This window comes from Euleptes europaea, chromosome 5 (assembly GCF_029931775.1).
Source record: "Euleptes europaea isolate rEulEur1 chromosome 5, rEulEur1.hap1, whole genome shotgun sequence".
Classification (NCBI taxonomy): domain Eukaryota; kingdom Metazoa; phylum Chordata; class Lepidosauria; order Squamata; family Sphaerodactylidae; genus Euleptes; species Euleptes europaea.
The window spans coordinates 106148037-106168244 of NC_079316.1; the positions used below are offsets into that span (position 1 = coordinate 106148037).

The window sequence follows — 20208 nt, forward strand, 5'->3', positions numbered from 1 at the left end:
GAAGCAGAGGCAGTTTGCCATTGCCTTCCTCTGTAGAATCAGTGTGTTGCATACTATGAACACTTTTATACCCCCCCCCCCCGGTTTCATTAACCGTTCGCATCCTGTAGGAGTTTAGCACGCTCTGTGAGCTTACCACCTCTCATGGAAGCCTGTTCCACTGAGGAACCACTCTAACTGCGGTTAGAAAATTCTTCCTAACATCTAGATGGAAACTCTTTTGTTTTAATTTCAACCCGCTGTTTTTGTTCCAGCCTTCTGGAGTGCCAGAAAACCACATGGCACCCTCCTCTATATGACAGCCCCTCAAGTACTTGAACATGGTTATCATATCCCTTCTTGGTCTTCTCCTCTTCAGTCTAAACATGCCCTGCTCCTTCAACTTTTCCTCATTGGACTGGGTCTCCAGACCCCTCACCATCTTTATTGCCCTCCTCTGGACAAGTTCCAGCTTGTCTACATCTTTCTTAAAATGTGGTGCCCTAAACTGAACACGGTACTCTAGATGAGGTCTAAACAGAGCAGCGCATAGCACTGCACGTATTAAAAACAGAGAAAGACTGGTGCAATACGTGCTCTCACATACCGTCTCTGCATTTGAGATCCTTTTTTGATCTACAGTACTTCAAGAAAATCATAAAAAGAAAACTTTGAAGCCTATTAATAATGTTTTATTTTGAGAAAAAATTACACTGCTAAAATAAAATCTTTTGATAATTACTGAACACCGTTTAACGCATTTGCAAAGATCTGGTTTAAGTGTGTTGTGTGGTTTGGATACTTTCATGCATGGGAATGGTTTCATTCTTGTACGATATAAAAGAAGCTGTTTGTAATGTAGAGATTTTTTTATTGTTATCTATTCTTTATGTGCAATAAACATATAACAGCACACGCTTTAAAACAGAAAGACCGGTCAATGAGTGGAGCTTTGATAACCTCTTGTCATGATAGTGTAAATGGCATCAACCAGAATATTCTGAAATTCTGCTGCATCTTCTTTACAAAGAGGAAGATGGTTCTTAGAAGACATTTTATCGGTCTCATAGAACAGGTTTAGGCAATCTTTTCCCCCTGTGCCTAATAAAGAAAATGCAACATCTAGCTGTGAGGATGTTTGTGTGCTGGCAAACAAATGTGTGGATGGTAGACCCTAAAAAAAAAATGTTTTGGCAGTGTTGGGTTCTATTTGCCAGAGAAGCATCAACACTGTACATGCACTTAGCATTCTCTGAGCATCCTTATCGACAATGATTCACTTCTGCACAGTTAAACACCAATTGTGGGGGTGGTGGGCCAGAAGACATCTTGGTTGTTGACATCCCTGCTCTCAGGGTGAAACAACCCTGAAGGTTAGGAAAGAGTTATCATTCTCATAGTGGCTACAGAAGCAACTTCACAGTCCAGATCACCTTGTGTTTATAGCCTCACATGGCAGCTATTGCACCCTTGTCAATCTATAGTCATTCAAGGCCAAGGGATTCTGAGGATGCAGGTGCGTTTTGCCTACAAGGCTGTATCCTGCATATTCAGTTTGGTGCTCGATACCGATGACACCCATTCAGAAACTATATATATTGCTGAGGGACCTCTACAGCTAGACTCCAGCAGTACCTGGCTTGCATAAAATCCTTCCATTATATGGAAGCTATTCACTTCTTTAAAAAAAAAACAATTGATTTGTTTTAATTAGAGGGTGTGGGGGAGAGATGAACAAGAGAAATGTTAAAATTGGTTAACAATTCAAGTGTTATCTTGCATATTTAAATATGTGTCCTCTTCTTCTTTCTTTTTTCTTTTTGCTGTTATAAGACTCGTGTAAGAAAGAGACCCTTCTTTGCAAGCATGTATGCACACACACACCGTGGAAAAATAATTCTGACAATTGTACATAGTCTAAAAATAAAATAAAGATACATGCATCGGGGCAAGGGGAAAGCACCTCTTGTACTTTATGAACCAGTTACCAATGGCAAACAGTTTGCAGGTATAAATGTACCTGCCTGTTGGGAAATAGTATACCGCACTTTCAAATTAGAACTCTGCCAACATGGTGGTTGAAGCATGAGTCCACTTCATTTTATAGGATCATCAGAGTCAGGATGACTACAAGACAACACTTCCCTTTGCTGATTCAGGGCTTTTAAATCATGACTGATCTCACGGCAGAATTACGTGTTTTATTCAACTAGTCTTCTCCCTGACATAGGACATCTGTGTAAAGACCCCCTAACATACATGCTAGATTGCTCATGCCATGTTATTACACCATCTGTGTTGATTTATAAACAGCTATGAAGAATGTAGAACCAGGGGACTATGCTATGTTCGGTGCCTTGTCACAATATGGCCTGCAAGAGTCATTCAGCTTTTAGAACGTCTTTAAAAAAAAAAAAAAAAACCTTCTCTGTCTAGCGAGCTTCGGAGGCCATCTCTACCCCCCCCTCCACCTGCCGAGACCCAGGCTCGTCAAGCCCCGCTCAAAACCTTGTTTTCAATAGGGGGTGCTTTTTGCACCCCCTTCCTCCGTGCAAGGCTGCAGGCCCTCGGGGGTAACACCACCAGCACCCCCTCACCTAGACGCATTCGGCGATAGGTCAGTTGCCACGCTCCCTCTGACACGTGCTTTGTACCCCGCCTCCCAGTGGTCATTGTTAAAACAGCCCCAAACCCATGAAAATCTGCGGGGCGCCCCAGCGTGCCACCCCTGACCTCCGTGCCAAAGCTTGGCGCTCTGTCGGCCTCGCTCCGCGAATTGGGTCAGAAAGGCCCGCCTTGCCAGGTCGGCGTTATGTTTTAAAAACCAGCTTATTTGATCAAAGCCTTCTGAAGGTGCCACCCTATAAATGGGTAAGATCAGCTGCAGCGGGGAACTTCTGCTGGCAAGCTTCATTGTTTGCTGCCGCTTGGAGTGGCGGTGGGTGGAAAACAAATTAAAACAGTGATGCTGCTACCCAGAAATGACAAGGGGGCCAGCCCGCCATGCCGAGCCACCACACTCCTTCCTAGTCAGGAAGGCAGCCAGCACCCATGTGCCCAACTACGGGCAGCTGGAGACACGGCGCCCAGAATGCAATGGGTTGTGCCCGACTTGGCGAGGCTGGTGTTTCTTCATGTCCGACGGTGCAGCTTGCCTGTCCCCCTGCGAGCCGGGCTGGCTCTGGGACCGCAGCTCTGGCCTCACCTGCCCATCCGTGCCTCTTTTGCAGAGCAGCCAGCCCAGAGGGGAAACTCCTGGCTCAAGCCCGTAGTCCACAGCAACTGGAGACGATGCTGCAGTCGGAGGCCGACTCTCTGGGCCCTCCCCCTCCGTGACAACCTGAACAACCTCAATCTGCCGTCTGCCTTTGGACTACCCCCCAAAAGGACTCTCAATCTGGGCAGCCCTGCAGAGGGAGAATGGGAGAAACTACTGGGGGAGCCAGGTGGGGCTGCTACCCCCCCCCCCCCGGAGAGACTGGAGAGTCCGGACTGTGGCAAGGCCTACCACTCCTTCTCGGGCCTGGCCCCGCACCGTTGGGGATCATTGGTAAGGGAAGATCTGCTAGGTTACCACTAGGGTTGCCAGCTGGATTAAAAAGTTGGCCTCCTTCCAACTCTATGATTCTATGATTCTTAGGGTTGCCACCTCCAGATTGGGCAATGCCTGGAGATTTTTTGGGGGTAGAGCCTGAGGAGGGCGGGGTTTGTGGAGGGGCTGGACTTCAATGCCGTAGAGGCCAATGGCCAAAGGGGCCATTTTCTCCAGGGGAACTGATTTCTATCGCCTGGAGAGCAGTTGTAATAGCAGGAGATCTCCAGCCACCACCTGGAGGCTGGCAACCCTAATTACAGTCATTCTTCACACTAAAACAATCAGTTCGCCTGGAAGACATGGCTGCTTGGGAGGGTGGAATCTATGGCAGTTCACCCTGCTGAGGTCCACCCCCTCCCCAAATCTCGCCCTCCCCAGGCTCCACCCCCCCCCCCCAATCTCCAGGGATTTCCCAACTCAGAGTTGGCAACCATATGCCCATCTGGAGACAAATATTCTCAGTAATCTGCAATAGTCAAAAAAAAAATCATCAACTACAATAGCGATTTTTCAAAAAATGCCCTGGAAAATACAATCTGTCCTTAAACTCGTAAACCAGAGGCAAAATGTCATTAAAAGCAAAGCATATTAAAAAAAATCTTAGCAGTTGTCTTAAGGTTCTGCCAAGAAGAAAAAACACAGAGCTCGTCTACACGTTACAGGACAGCGAACTCCATTTTATACCGAGTACTTATCAACAGGGAAGTTGAAGTCAAACCTGTAATGAGGGTAAACCTCATTACCTGAAATGAGGGTAATGCTACATTGATACATCTGTGTTCACACAGATGTGCATACCTAATATATGAAAAGGCTCTCCCCACAAAGGAATGAAAGGATTCTACTCATTCTTTGCAATGTATCAAGTTTTATTACTCACACTTCTCAAATGTACCGTGTTCCTTAATGGTCCTCCACAGCTTTAAATCCATTTTGGATCAGGCACCCTGTCTAAATGACAGAAGTCCAGAATACATCCCCAAATGAAATTCTACCACTGAAAGTAGAAGGCCTCCCCAAACCCTCCGCTGCCTCCCTTTTATATTCAAGGCCAACAAATTAGAAATAAAAAATTTCCCTCGGAAATGACTTTTCAATTAAAGATTAAATAGCTCCAGGGAATTGGAACCACGTCCCCCCCCCCCCGTCCTAAATCACTTGAGCTAAAGCAAGAATTCTAATTAACAAAGTTAACTTAATATTTGTCTAGTTGCTTCTGATGTATTTATATATTGATTTTATTTAATGGGTGCTAGGGGAAAAAAGGTCTATCAAGACTTAAGGAAGTGATAATTAGACAACGTAACTTGGATAGGAGTAAAGGATGAGAGCTGATCGGCCAGGCGACGCAATCTACTCCAGTAGGGTTTTCACAAGACTCAGGGCCTCATTCGCACAGTTCACCTCACTGTAGAGTTGCCAGCTCCAGGTTGGGAAATATCTGGAGATTTCGGGGGTGGAGCCTGAGGAGGGGGCGTTGGAGAGGGGAGGGACTTCAATGGAGCATAATGCCATAGAGACCACCTTCCAAAGAGGCCATTTTCTCCAGGTAGGGTTGCCAACTTCCAGGTACTTTGACCATTGGACTCTAAGGCATTGAAGTCCTTCCCCTCCCCAAACCCCACCCTCCTCAGGTTCCGCCCCCAAAACCTCCCGCCAATAGTGAAGAGGGACCTGGCAACCCTATCTCCAGGTGAACTGATCTCGGTCACCTGGAGAGCAGTTGTACTCCCAGATCTTCAGCTAACACCTGGAATAGGGTTGCCAGCTCCGGGTTGGGAAATTCCTGGAAATTTGGGGGTGGGACCTAAGGAGGGTGGGGTTTGGGGAGGGGAGGGACTTCAATGCCATAGAGTCCAATGGTCAAAGCAGCCATTTTCTCCAGGGGAACTGATCTCTATTGGCTCGAGATCAGTTGTAACAGCAGATCTCCAGCTACTACCTTGAGGTTGGCAGCCCTACCTCACTGGCAACATCCTGCGATATGTCATACAGCAGGCTTCATGTGGAGGAGTGGGGATTCGAACCCACTTCTCCAGATTAGAGTCTGCTACTCTTAACCACTACACCGTGCTGGCTCTCAGCTGTAAAAATAAGAATCTGATGTCTTTATTTTCTAATATATTTCTTGTCGTTTTTGCCGGTTGTAAGGTCAGTAGGCTAAATATTGCCTCCCACTGCTTCCTGACATTTTGCATTTTTGATCTCTCTGCATATTTCTGTGTAATCACATGGTCGTCGCCCCCCCCCCACTTGTAGTGTGATTTCTGAGCACAAGCCACCCCAAGGAAAGCCCATCCGCATAATTTTGCATTGGTGGGCCTCAAAAGTATCATTCCAGGGGAGTTTTCAGACTGACAGCTTTACTGACTCCTGCCTAGAGGCTAGATCAATAAATCGTGCAGTCTTAGTACTTTGGGCATTAAGAAACTGGTTCAGGAAGGCAGCCATCTGCAAAAAGAGCTGACTGTAAGGTCGCAACATTCACCATAATATTTGCCATTTTCCTCAAGAGTAAAAAGGAAATACAAAAATAACTAATTAAACTTCAGAATCGGGGGAATGAATATTGACATCTTTGTTATGCTTAATATTGAACACGCATTTGTAGAGCTGAGCCAAAAAACTACCCACTGCTTTAGTGCACTAAATGAAAAAAATACAGATGAAAATCCACAGGTTACAGTAGGAAGGGCGAAGTTTTGTGCAGCGGCCTATAGAATTCGTCAGATGCTGCTGAGAACATCAGTATGCCAATAATTGTAATGGGTAGTATATATAGTTTGTAAATTGTGCAAATAACATTTTTGCTATTTGTATAAACCTGTGGGTAGGGTGTTATACTAAGGTCTTCAGTGGTAAATTGTGAAGAGCTGTTCTGGTCTATGACTGTTTTTATATATATATATATATATATAAAGACTGAGATTGATTGAGATTGATACCCACTGCCTTTCAGCAACATTTTTGGTTGTGTTGAAAAATACGTTTCCCTCTTTCAAATGTTTCTCAGCAACGCCTGCAAAATAATGTGACTATGCATTTATTTTATTTATTTTTAAATATTTATTTGCTGCCTTTCTGCCTTATGGAACTCAAAGTGGCTTACAGTGTAAATAAAATATGTTTTAAAAAACCAAAAAATTAAAATCACAATGAAGAACAAGAATAACAAGAACAGTCTCAAAGCGAAGTCTCCAAGCAGCTTACAATCTCCTTCCTCTCTTCACAACAGACACCCTGTGAGGTAGGTTAAGGCTGAGAGAGTTCTGAGAGAACTGTGATTAGGCCAAGGTCACCCAGCAGGCTTCAGGTGGAGGAGTGGGGAATCCAACCTGGTTCTCCAGATTAGAGCCCACCACTCCAAACCACCACTCTTAACCACTACACTACACTGGCTAATAGTAGTAGTAGTAGTAGTAGTAGTAGTAGTAGTAGTAGGAGGAGGAGGAGGAGGAGGAGGAGGAGAAGAAGAAGAAGAAGAAGAATTGGTTTTTATATGCCGATTTTCTCTCCCACTTAAGGAAGAATCAAACCGGCTTACAATCACCCTCCCTTCCCCTCCCCACAACAGACATCTTGTGAGATAGGTGGGGCTGAGACAGCTCTAAGAGAGCTGTGACTAGCCCAAGGTGACCCAGCTGGCTTCATGTGTAGGAGTGGGGAAACAAATCCAGTTCACCAGATTAGCTTCCGCCGCTCATGTGGAGGAGTGGGGAATCAAACCCAGTTCTTCAGATCAGAGTCCATCACTCCAAACCACCACTCTTAACCACTGCACCACGCTGGTGTACTACTACTAATCAACAATGATATTTTAAAAAATAGGACCTGCCAGTTATGTAGGTTACATATTTGCGTATTCATAATACGGCTTCCATTTTCTTTCCAGTTCTTCCATTGGTCTTTTGCTCAAGCAGGTTCCCAGTTTTGTAAATAAATAAATCAAATAAAATTATGAAAGTCTTATTCATGCATCGAGCTTGGAGTTCTTTGCCTTTCCATTGATATCAATGCATCAGTTACCTGGCACCGTGGCACGGAAAGGCACATGACTGATAAGATCAACAGAAGAAGGTCAAATATATAAAGTCAATACCCATGCTTGCGTCAAACTCAACTATCACTTCAAGAAACAGAATCTAGTGGGGAGGGATATGCAGACTTATTGATATTTAATATAGTTCCTTAATGCTCTCCTGTCATACCCTCAAAGCAGATTAAGGGTGGGTCGAGGGTGTTTATGATGACAAACTAAATGAGTTGCAGTCTGGGAAACATAGGGTTGCCAGGTCCCTTTTAACCAACGGTGGGAGGTTTTTGGGGTGGAGCCTGAGGAGGGTGGGGTTTGGGGAAGGGAGGGACCTCAATGCCATAGAGTCCAATTGCCAAAGTGGCAGTTTTCTCCAGGTGAACTGATCTCTATCGACTGGAGATCAGTTGTCATAGCAGGAGATCTCCACCAAGTACCTGGAGGTTGGCAACTCTAAGGAAACAGCTGAGAGGACACCCAGATCTTCAACCTACTTATAAAATAAAAAATGTCTGTGAACGGCAGTGTAGAACTTATACCTTCCTAAGGTTACTGTGGGACTTCCCTCCAAATTAAACCCACCTATCTTAATTATGACCATTTAACTAATTGTCTCTAATATGAACGCTCTGGGCAAAGCAGTTGAGAGAGCAGCTCTTATGACTTCGTTGTGTTTCAACAAACCAGCCTCTCTCCACATCTGTGCTAACACACTGTGTAATCACATTTTTTTCCTCCTTCCGAACCAGGAACATCTGTCCAATGCAGCAATCTTTTCCCATCCATCATCTACAGCCTTGACGTATCAGCACTTGACTCCCAGTTAAACACAAAGCAAAGATGTCGAGTGTCTGGCGGCAGGTTAGCAACTACCGCTTTCCACATTGACGATTAGACCGTCGGCATGAATTATTCAGCCCCCCTGGCTCTTTGGTTTCAGAGCAATAGCTACACCGTCCTTTTGTTCTTTTCTTTAAGCTTCCTTTCTCCTTGCCATATGTCCCAACTCATGTTACATCACTCGGACGCTCCACTTTCTTCCTCCAGGAGGCCATGGCTCTGAAACATTTATGGTGTTTGCTAATAATGTCTGAGCCCCAACACTTCTCAACAACAATGACCCAAAGGACAACAATCCAGAGGCCATTGAAAGGACGGATGGACGTAAACAATTATTAAAAACCGAAGTGAAGGGATGTGCTGTATGAAGGATCAAATTATTTGTGAGGAGAGAAGAAGGGGGGAAGCACCCCAGAGGTTTCCCAAGGGAGAAGCAAATTGGAGTCAACAAGGCAATCTGCTTTTCTCACGCTGCTGAAGGCTGACTAACCTTGAAACATAAAAAGGGGGAGGGAAGAGACCCAGCCTTAAAAACCAAAAGCTGGGTACCCAAGGTTGGGTGGAGAAAGATAAAATAATGTTATGTAGAAATGTATTTATTTTAAGGCATTTATATCAGGGTTAATTATATATGGATAGCCAGCGTGGTGTAGTGGTTAAGAGCAGTGGTTTGGAGTGGTGGACTCTCATCTGGAGAACTGGGTTTGAGTCCCCACTCCTCCACATGAGTATCAACCTGATCAAACATTTATACCAAGGCCTATGGTGTGTGGTTTAAGTTTATCAACCTTATTAGCTGTTATTGTACTTTGTTTTATCATTTTTAATGTTTTTAACCCTGACATAAGTGCCTTAAAATAAATCTATTTCTACATATTTCTCCACCCAACCTTGGTTACCGAGCTAACCTTAAAAATGCCCCTCAGCATCTCTGGATAGCCTTGAAGAGTTTGACGGAATCATCCTGCACCAACAAACCCCCAAACCTTGGGCCATCCCTGGAAATACTGTACGACTGCCAAGGTAGGGTTTGTGGCGACATTTGCAGAACTAGGGGTACGCATGCACCCGCTGATTTCGCCTGCATTCTGTTGATGCAATGCAAACAGGGATTGATCTTAGGGCAGTTCAGCTGCTCGCGAGCAGCTCAAGCCTGTTTGGCAGTATTCAAATGGTGCAGCTGAAAGCAAGCAGCATCAATTCGCACCTCTGCATTCTAACACCACCCAATGGGAGTCCTAGTCCCTTCCCCATAAATCTGTCATGAGTGTGTGCCATTCCAAAGCCAATTATGAAGAAGAAGAAGAAGAAGAAGAAGAAGAAGAAGAAGAAGAAGAAGAAGAAGAAGAAGAAGGAGGAGGAGGAGGAGGAGGAGGAGGAGGAGGAAAGTTGGTTTTTATATGCTGATTTTCTCTACCACTTAAGGAAAAATCAAACCGGCTTACAATCATCTTCCCTTCCCCTCCCACGACAGACACCTTGTGAGGTAGGTGGGGCTGAGAGAGCCCTTAATAGAACTGTGACTAGCCCAAGGTCACCCAGCTGGCTTCATGTGGAGGAATGGGGAAACCAACCCAGTTCACCAGATTAGCCTCAGCCTGGTTCTCCAGATCAGAGTCCACCGCTCGAAACCACCACTCTTAACCACTAAACCATGCTGGCTCTCTCCAAAGAGTGATCATACCAGTTGGCGAGTGATTTATAAATACTATGGTGTTTTTTTTTAACATACTGTTTGGTTTGTGCTACCAACATAGTTTTGCTGCACAGCTTTATTGGAGTCATAATTCCCCTCTCCCAGCATTCTTTGATTACCTGACCCAGCCAATCATGACTCTGGGAGAGAGGCAGCTTCATCTACTATGCAAGCACAGAAGCTGTCGCAAGGCAGAAGGAAATGAACCTCCATCACTACCGCTACTGCGAAGCTAGATTTGACAGGTAGCCCACCATAGTGAACAACTTCCCCACCCCACGCTCCAACTCCTGCACTGATCTGTGGAGTGGAACGAGGGGAAAATGGAAAGGAAGAATGTCAACACAATGCTGAGATATCACTTCCTGTGGAGTGGGTGGAAGTGATGTCACAGCATCAGTGGCGCTCTAGGAATATCCCAAATCTCTATGGTATTTTCCATAGAGACTGCAGGAAGTCCTACAGCACCACTGACGCCATGACATGAACTACAACTGATCTCCAGACAACAGAAAACACTTCCCCTGGAGAAAATGACTGGTTTGGCTGCTATCGGGCTGATGTCCCTCTCCTCCCCAAACCCTGACCTACCCAGACTCCACACCCAAATCTCCAGGAATTTCCCAACCTGGAAGTGGTAACCCCACACAGCAGTGTTTGGCTGGAGTGTAGCTAGGGTTGCCAGCTCTAGAAATACCTGGAGATTTTGGAGGTGGAGCCGGTGGAGGGGAAGGACTTCAATGGGTTATAATGCCATAGAGTCTACCTTCCAAAGCAGCCATTTTCTCTAGGTTAACTGATGTCTGTCACCTGGAGAACAGTTGTAATAGCAGGAGATCTCCAGCCACCACCTGGATGATGGTAGCCCTAAGCGAAAAGCTTACTCCCAAGTCATGTAATATGGAAGAGGCTGAAGAAGCACTGTTTCAGAGACACATATTCACTTTGCACTATATTTTTTTTAACAAAAGGCAGCTCTGAGGCCTAGAGTTGAGCTCATCTCATCCCTTCAAACTACCTTCAGGAAACTAACGAACATCTCCAGGTCCCCATGGCTTCAAGAAACAAGTGCTTCCCGCTCAAGAATGCAAGAAAGGTCAGCTTTACCGTGAAACCACGGTGCAATCGTGTTGGTGTTCCTTTCGAATCCAGCGCGGCGTGGAAGCTGCTCCACTCTGAACCACTGAATGATGACATCTCTGGAGAAAGGCCTTGGAGGCCACTCCCAAGCTTTGCTGTATTATATTAACAAAAGAAACAGGAGGTTAGAGGCAAGTGGAAGAAAAAATTATACCAAAGTTACCAAATAAAAAGGCATTCTCTTTCTCTCTCCCTCCCTCTCCCTATCTCCCTCTCTTAGGGTTGCCAACCTCCAGGTACTAGCTGGAGATCACCTGCCATTACAACTGATCTCCTGCTGATAGAGATCAGTTCACCACTTTGGCAATTGGACTATGGCATTGAAGTCCCTCCCCTCCCCAAACCCCACCCTCCTCTGGCTCCACGCCAAAGCCTCCCGCCAGTGGAGAAGAGGGCCCTGGCAACCCTACCCTGACACTGAGAGGCCCAGTGCTTGCGAAGAGGCATTTCTGCAGGGAATGTGCTGTATTTGATTACTCAGAGCTTTTCAGCTGAGAAAAGAAGACCGAGGTGGGACACGATAACGGAGATCGGTGCGCGATGGCAAGTGGTGCGGAGAGAATGAATAATACGGCGATATAATTCACTCTTCCTCAAAACACAAAACACTCCGGAGATCATCTGTCGAAACTGATAGGCTGCGGGTTTATGAAAAATGAAAAAGGAAGCCCTTCTTCCCGCACCCCACGTTCTGTGATGGCCAAGAGCAAACTGCCTATTAAAAGGATTAGAGAAATACACGGAGGGCAGATCTGTCGGTAGCTGCTCGCCAGGATGGCCAGAAGCACAAACCAAATTCACCTCTGACTACACAAAGCAGCGGCTTAAGACTGGGGGATGTATTACTGATCTCATGCCTTCCTTTTAAGCTTCGTGCACCTCTGAGTCAGAGGTGCCCGCTGCAGCTGGAAAACAGAAATTGGAGCTACGCGGATCTCAGGTCTGACTCAACACGGCCTTGGTATATTCAGTTCTTCAAGCCATCTTCAAAGCAAAGAATAACAACACACTTTGTATGGCAGCGTACAGGCTGCTCAGTGCAGTGGCTTAAAAGTTGGACTAGGACCGAAGACACCTGGGCTCAAATGCCTGCTTGCTAGGGTTGCCAACCTCCAGGTACTAGTTGGAGATCTCCTCCTTAGCTTCTGGTATCTGAGGAGACTGGGGTAGCTTGGGCCATCAAGGTCAGGGCCGGGTCTATTTAGTAAACACTATGTCAAAGGCACAAATTCATTTATTTAATGATAAGAACATAAGAAAGGCCATGCTGGATCAGAACAAGGTCCATCAAGTCTAGCAGTCTGTTCACACAGTGGATTTTGACCCTGTGTCGTTATGAGACAATGGGGTGGTTCCTGCCTCTCTCCTAGAGTTGCCAAGTCACTAGCAGAAGCTTCGTTGTGGTGGGGCTGGGGCTGGGGGTTGATCAGCACAATAATGCCCCTTCTGGAGTAAACTCAGAAGTGACGGAGATGCTCTAGCACTTTCCTCCAAAAACTATCATTTCTAAACAGTTTTTTGGAGGAATGTGCTAGGGAAACCCAGAAGTGACGTCAATCACTCCAGGCAAATTTGCTTATAGAGGCAGGGCGGCAGTGACCCCCATATGGGAGCTAAAACAAAGAAGAAGAAGAAGAAGAAGAAGAAGAAGAAGAAGAAGAAGAAGAAGAAGAAGAAGAAGAAGAAGAAGAAGAAGAAGAAGAAGAAGAAGAAGAAGAAGAGTTGGTTTTTATATGCCGACTTTCTCTACCACTTAAGGAAGAATCAAACCGGCTTACAATCTCCTTCCTTTCCCCTCCCCACAACAGCCACCCTGTGAGATAGGTGGGGCTGAGAGAGCTTGGAGAAAACTGTCACTAGCCCAAGGTCACCCAGCTGGCTTCATGTGGAGGAGTGGGGAAACCAGCCTGGTTCTACAGATTAGAGTCCACCACTCCTAACTACTGTTCTTAACCACTACACCACCAAGTCTAAATTCCCATACAAACCAACCTGGCTGGTAATGTCATGGTCAATGGTGGAACAGGACAGGTGATGGCCTGCTTTGTGCCTTGTTCATTATTCAGAGCAGCTCCTTGGAACTGGTTACTCAGACCGGCGACTTTTCCTTTTTGGATGGCTCGCAAGGATTGCCGCCGATATTCGTCCCGAGCCCGCCGTGCTCTGCAGCTCATTTCTTCATCAGCAGCTTTCGAGCGGCGTACTGCAGGGAGGAGGAAGCAGAGAGTCGTAAGAACTTCACAGCTTCCCTGTTCATTCTGCTCTGAATCCACCCCGGCTATGATTAAAATTGCTAGGACACTGTAGAAAAAGAATACTTAATATTAGAATTTCAAAAAACATGATTCAGGTTTTGAAATGAAGTGTCATATAAAATTGAAGCTGACATAATACAAATCAAGCCACTGATGCAATAAATCCATGAAGCTGCTCTATACCGATGGAGACCATTCATCTGTCAAGGTTAGTATTGTCTACTCTGTAGGGCTGTTGAAAAAAAAATCGGTATAGTTCGGATTTGGCCGAATTCGGCCCGTCTGGATTCGGGATATGCCGAAGTCCGAACTCCCCCGCTTCGGGTCCGTGCAATTCAGCGCAAATTCAAAGTTCGGGAAAAAAAATTCGGCTGAATAAAGCCATTAAAAACACAACCGCGCCTTTCCGCGGCTCTGGGGGGGGGCATTTTTGGTGGTAGAGGTCTCAAACTTTCAGCGGAGCTTCAAAGGACCCTTCTTGCAAGACCCCCCAAGTTTTGTAAAGATTGGGTCAGGGGGGCTGAGATATGGGCCCCGAAAGGGGTCCCCCACCCTTAATGTGCATCTCTGAGCAGAGCTTGCTGCCCACACACAAAGCTCCCAGCCCCGACAAACAGCTGAGCTGCGGGGAACAAGGGCGGGGCAGGTGCAAAGAAGTTTGCAAAGCAACACAACTGCGGTTTCAAAAGGCTTACATGGAAAACTGGATGGATACGTTTGAGTGCCTTTGGCAGAGTGAGTTCCACTGTCAAGGGGTTGATGATACGAGACACGGGATAAGGTCCTACATATTTGGCACTTAGCTTGTCACAAGGCCGGGTGGAATGAAGGTTCTTGGTAGACAGGTAGACCAAGTCCTCCACTTTATAGTCCTGGCAAGGAGATCGATGTTTGTCAGCCGGAGCCTTGTATTTACGTTTGGCTCGTTTTAAATTTTTTATCAGCCAGGGCCAGGTGGTATGAATTGCCTCTACCCATGCAGCTATATCTCTATCGTCCTCTCCCCTGGAAATATTTAGCTGTTTGATAGGACCAAAGTCTTGACCATATATAGCTTGAAATGGACTAAACCCTGTGGATTGGTGAACAGCGTTGTTGTAGGCATATTTAGCAAAAGGCAACAGTTCAACCCAATTATCTTGGTGATAATTGACATAACAATGAAGGTAACATTCTAACACAGAATTGACACATTTAGTTTGTCTATCAGTCTGACGATGGAATGTATTAGAGAGACCCTGCTCCACCCCCACCAATTTAAGGAAAGCTTTCCAAAATTTGGCTATATAGGTGCCTCCCCTGTTGCTTATTATCTTCCGCGGGAAGGAATGTAGACGGAAGACATGTGACACAAAGAGGCGGGCCAGCTTTGGGGCGGAGGGAATACTTGCGCATGGGATGAGGTGCACTTGTTTGGAGAAAAGGTCCGTAACAACCCATAGAACAGTTTTATCCTCACTAAGAGGGAGGTCAGTCATAAAATCTATGGCACTGACTTCTCAGGGTCTGGAGGGAATTTCTAAGGGTTGCAAAAGTCCAGGGGGTTTTCCTTGAGAACGTTTGACAGTGGCACAAGTTGGGCAGCCGCGAACGAAGGAGTCCACGTCAGTGCGCATGCCCGCCCACCAGAATTGCCATGCAACAAGTGAAGAGTTTCCTGCTGGCGGAAGAAGTGGAAAGCCACCACCAGTTCATCTCCCTGGTTCGGCGTTGGACCAAAGAGGGGAACAGCCAAAAGCCTCCCTCTAAGGCTTCAACCCCCGTCCCGCGGAGACCAACGCAACCCTCACAGGACCGCGATCCTGGTTCCAGAGGGGAGCCTGTCTTGTTTGCGGCACCATGGGCCACTTCGCAGCAGCCTGCCCGCGCCGGCCAGACCTCGCTCTTCCTTCTCGTCCAGAAGGACCCCCCCCCCGGGCTCAGGGACGACCTCAACACAGAGGCATCGCTGCCGCACGCAGCACTGCACCGGGACGATATGCGCCCTCGGCACTTCACGTCGGAGAAGTCACTGGTGAACCCACTCCTACCGTCCCATCCGGGACTCAGATTACAAGTGCCCCATTGGGGGACAACTCTCAATCTTCTGATGAGGATCGCTCCTGGGATCCCCCTGCCCTCAACCTAGAATCTCCTCTTGACTTGTCAAAAAACGGGCAGGGTCTGCGGTGAGCGGAGCGACACCGCAGACCCCTGCAGCTTCTCCTGCAAAACCCAAGGCTCCTGTTATGGTGAGTGAAGTTAAAAATACTGTATATGTGGATGTAGTGTTACAACATTACAAACGAGGCCCCAAACTACATGTTAAAGCCCTCATAGACTCGGGCTATGGGCGCTCCTTAATCAATGAGGCCACTTTTAAGGCACTTAAAGTTAAGTCCGAGACACTACCTGACCCTATCCAGTTCGCTCAGATGGATGGCAGCACCTTTAGGGGTGGCCCGGTAGACCGTCGCACTCGCAGCGTTGCGATGGATATCGGTTCTCATTGGGAACAAATAGACTTCACTATAGCCCCCATCCGATACGCAGTCATTTTGGGAATAAACTGGCTAAAGGGACACAGCCCTTCTATGGACTGGAATGCCGATACTATCACCTTCTCGCATCCTGACTGCGCCCAACACCGACATGAAGTTCTCCCGACAGCCACAGCCTTAGTCTCTGACACACACACCCTCTCATACTGCCTGTTGAGTATCAGGATTTCGTGGACGTTTTCGATGTCAAAGAGTGCAATGCTCTGCCCCCCCACCGTAAAATGGACTGTGCTATTGAAGTGGTGGAAGACGGTAAATCACCTAAAAATAAAATATATCCCATGAGCACCACCGAACGTACTGTATTGCGAGACTTTTTGGATAAAAACCTTGCTCATGGTTTCATTTGACCTTCTTCAGCTCCTTGCTTGGCTCCTGCCTTTTTTGTCCTCAAAAAGACAGGCGATCTGCACCTCTGCATTGACTTTCGAAAGCTCAATGCTGTCACTCAGACTAATGCCTACCCCATCCCTCTAATTTCAGATATCTTGAGACAGCTAAAGGAGGGGCGCATTTTCACCAAACTGGACTTAGTTGAAGCCTATTACAGAGTCCGCATTCGTGATGGGGATGAGCCCCTCACAGCCTTTTCCAGCTGTTTTGGTATGTTTAAAGTCATTTTCATGCCCAGTTCAAAATGTCGGGGTGTAATGCCTCTCGAAAATAGTGTATGTGGGTAGCTTCTGGCCAGTCCACTATTTTACTGGCGAGTCGTTGAAACTCGTCGGCAAACTCCCAAACTGGGGTTGAGCCCTGCTGGAACTGTAAAAGTTCAGCTTTAGCCCTTTCTCCCAGAAAGGGGTCCTCGAAACATCTCCGCAGGGCCCTCATGAAATTATTGAGAGAGCGTATGGAGCGAGCCCGAGTGTTAAACTGGAGTATCATCCAGTCCACCGCTTTTCCCGTTAAGAGGGAGGCGACAAAACGAACCTGACTATCCTCGGTGGGGAAAAACTGGCCTTGTTCCCTCATGTAACTGTCCACATGATGCAGGAAACAGGGTAAAGCCTCGACTGAGCCATCATAGGTAATCTTTAGTCGGGGCTGTTTCCATTGAATTGGTTGCACAGGGAGCGGTAACACCGGCGCTCCAGGGGGCGGCTGGCCTGGCACGACAGGCGCGGCGGGCGCACCTGGCCCGCATGATCGGCGCGGCGGGCGCACCTGGCCTGATCGGTGCGGTGGGCGCACCTGGCCCGATCGGCGCGGTGGGTGTGCCGGGTCCCCCGCCAGGTGCCTAGGGTGGATGTTGTGGAGCTGGCTGCGGAGGCTGGGTAGGATCCGTTGGAACAGGGGCGTTTTGAGCCCGTTGCAATTGTTCATTCTCGTGGAGCAGTTGTTCCATCTGTTCCTGTAGACGGTTTACCTGGCCGGCCAATTCCCGGTTCTGGCTCCACAAGAAATAAGTGTCATTGCGGATCCCTCCAGTACGTCTGGATTGGCTGACCCGGACGTCAGAGGCCCAGTGGGATCCGTCGCCATATAAGTCCTCGTCGTCGAAGAAGTCCGACTCGGGGTATTGTCTAGCAAGGCACCGGGCACGTTGAGTGGCGCGAGACAGGACAAACGTTGGGGAGAAAGAGGGTCCAAAAGAGAACCCTGATCCCACAAGTCCCTTGGGACGCACATCTTTCGCAGTTGCCCGGGCACGTTCGGCTGCCAACTGCTGCTCTCTGTCCTCGTCGGCCTGAGCCTTGGCCGCCGCCAATGCCACTTCCTGCCATTGTTCCTCGGCCCGTTGGTTTGCAAGCGCTTGGTCCGTTTCCAGCTTCAAAGCGAAAGCTGCAGTGACCAACGGAAGAGCTTCTCGCTCCAGAAGGGCGATGAGCGGGGCCTGATCCTGTCAAAGTAGAGGTTGCACCTGGACAGCCAAGGCAGCTGCCCCAGCTCCAAACGACGGAGTCAACAGTCGCGTTAATCTGCCACCGTAGTTGTGGTCAAGGGTAGGTCCACAAATAGTAACGCAGTCCAAATAGCGATGGCATGTGCCTCGGCTTCACAAACTTTAGGATCAGGAACCAGGGTCTGTGGCTGTTGACCCGCCATGTTGCGGAGCGAGGCAGGTAGGTCCAGAACCACCACTTGATCCTGTTGCAAAATCATTTTCGCTAACAAACGAGTTAGGAGAACCAAGTCCTCTTTCGCCTCTAGCACCTCTTCCAACAACCCGTCAAGGGCTAAGAGGTCGTGACGGGCTGCACGGTCCGCGTCCTTAGAAGACCAGGGCGTCGTTTCCGTAAGGCAGCGCCACTGATGCCGAAGAAGACCCACTAGGTGGTTAATTTCCGCATTAGTCTATAAAGCTTCTACTAGCACATCATGCAGCAGAGTAGGGTCTTCAAGGAAAGACGGAGGATCCCACTAATAGAGTCCAACGAGTTAAGTCCTCCAGGATTCCAGGCGTGGAACCCGTGCTCGGGGAGACGTGACCTCCACCCGAGATGTAGGCGAACCCTCCAGGGCTCCAGCCACGCTGATGAATAGGTGATTCTTGGCTTAATGTAAGCCCTTGGCCCGAGGATTCCCCAAAAGCAACAACCCAGACAGGTAGTCCTAAGGCAAATTGACTTTATTGGGGAAATCAAACGGGTTAACAGTGCTTGCAAACTAACTAAGCCAAGAATGGCTGGTTGGCGCAAATCAGTAATATATAATAGCATAGCTGATATGGCAGGTTGGCATAGTAACACAGTTTCCCACGGGAGAGGAATGCACGAGATAAAGTGTCTGTTAGAACAACAAAGTGAGGCAGCTGCGAGGAGCCACGAGAAAGTCATAACACCTCAGAGGAGCCGAGGAGCCGAACAGGCCCGCTCCTGACAACAGGATCGGGTGATCCATTCATCCCAATAGGGAAAAGGGGAAAGCCCATATCTCGGGACCCCCTGACCCAATGTTTACAAAACTTGGGAGGTCTCTTAAGAAGGCTCATCTGAAGCTATGCTGAATGTTTGGGGGCTGCACCCCCAAAAATGCGACCCCTGCAGCCACGGAAAGAGAAAAGGGGGGAGCCCATATTTCTGCCCCCACTGAACCCATCTTTACAAAACTTGGGGGGTCTCTTAAGAAGGCTTGTCTGAAGCTATGCTGAAAGTTTGGGGCTGCACCCCAAAAAAAGCGCCCCCTGCAGCCACGGAAATGGAAAAGGGGGGAGGGAAAAGGGGTGGACCCCATATCTCGGGACCCCCTGACCCAATGTTTACAAAACTTGGGGGGTCTCTTAAGAAGGATCATCTTAAGCTCCGCTGAAAGTTTGGGGTCTCTACCCAAAAAAATGCACCCCCTGCAGCCATGGAAAGGAGCGAATGTGACCACGCACACACCCCCACTAGGATTTCTCTCTCTTTCTCTTCCCGGCCGGGCCGCGCAGCAGCTGATTCCTCCAGTACTCAATCCTGACTGATTGGCCAGAAAATGCTGCTTACTGACGGTTATGCTGCTGCGCCCCGAATTTGCCGAATTTATTTGTGAACTCCCGAACTCGCTGAATTCGGCTCCCCTGTTTTCCCGCCATTTTTTAGTTTGGTTCGTCCCGAACTAAAAATTGCCGAATCAGGGGAAATTCGGCTGTTTTTCAGTTTGGGCCGAACCGAATCGACAGCCCTACTACTCTGACTGGCAGAAGCTCTCCAGGGTCTCAGGCTGAGGTCTTTGACATCAAGAAGAAGAAGAAGAAGAAGAAGAAGAAGAAGAAGAAGAAGAAGAAGAAGAAGAAGAAGAAGAAGAAGAAGAAGAAGAAGAAGAAGAAGAAGAAGAAGAAGAGTTGGCTTTTATATGCTGACTTTCTCTCCCTTTTAAGGAGAATCAAACCACTTTATGATCTCTTTCCCTTCACCTCCCCACAACAGACACCTTGTGAGGTAGGTGGGGCTGAGAGAGTTTGGAGAGAACTGTGACTAGCCCAAGGTCATGCAGCTGGCTTCATGTGGAGTGGGGAAATCAACCCAGTTCACCAGATTAGAGTCTGCCACTCATGTGGAGGAGTGGGGGATCAAACCTGGTTCTCCAGATTAGAGTCCATCGCTCTTAATCACTACACCATGCTGGCTCTCTGATACCTGATTCTTTTAACTAGAGATGGCAGGGACTGAACCCTGGACCTTTTGCATGCAAAGCAGAAGCTCTACCAC

At 47.7% G+C, this 20208-nt stretch overlaps 1 protein-coding gene across 1 annotated transcript in view; it reads right to left on the reverse strand.

Annotated features, from left to right (window-relative positions):
- The window catches only part of SH2D4B (SH2 domain containing 4B), a 129929-nt gene that overhangs the window by 35899 nt on the left and 73822 nt on the right, over nt 1–20208 (reverse strand). The window contains exons 7-8 of the mRNA XM_056850106.1: nt 13276–13486; nt 11251–11378 (exon numbers count right to left, since the gene is read on the reverse strand). Coding sequence (XP_056706084.1) covers nt 11251–11378; nt 13276–13486 — 339 coding nt within the window. The remainder of the gene's footprint in view (nt 1–11250; nt 11379–13275; nt 13487–20208) is intronic.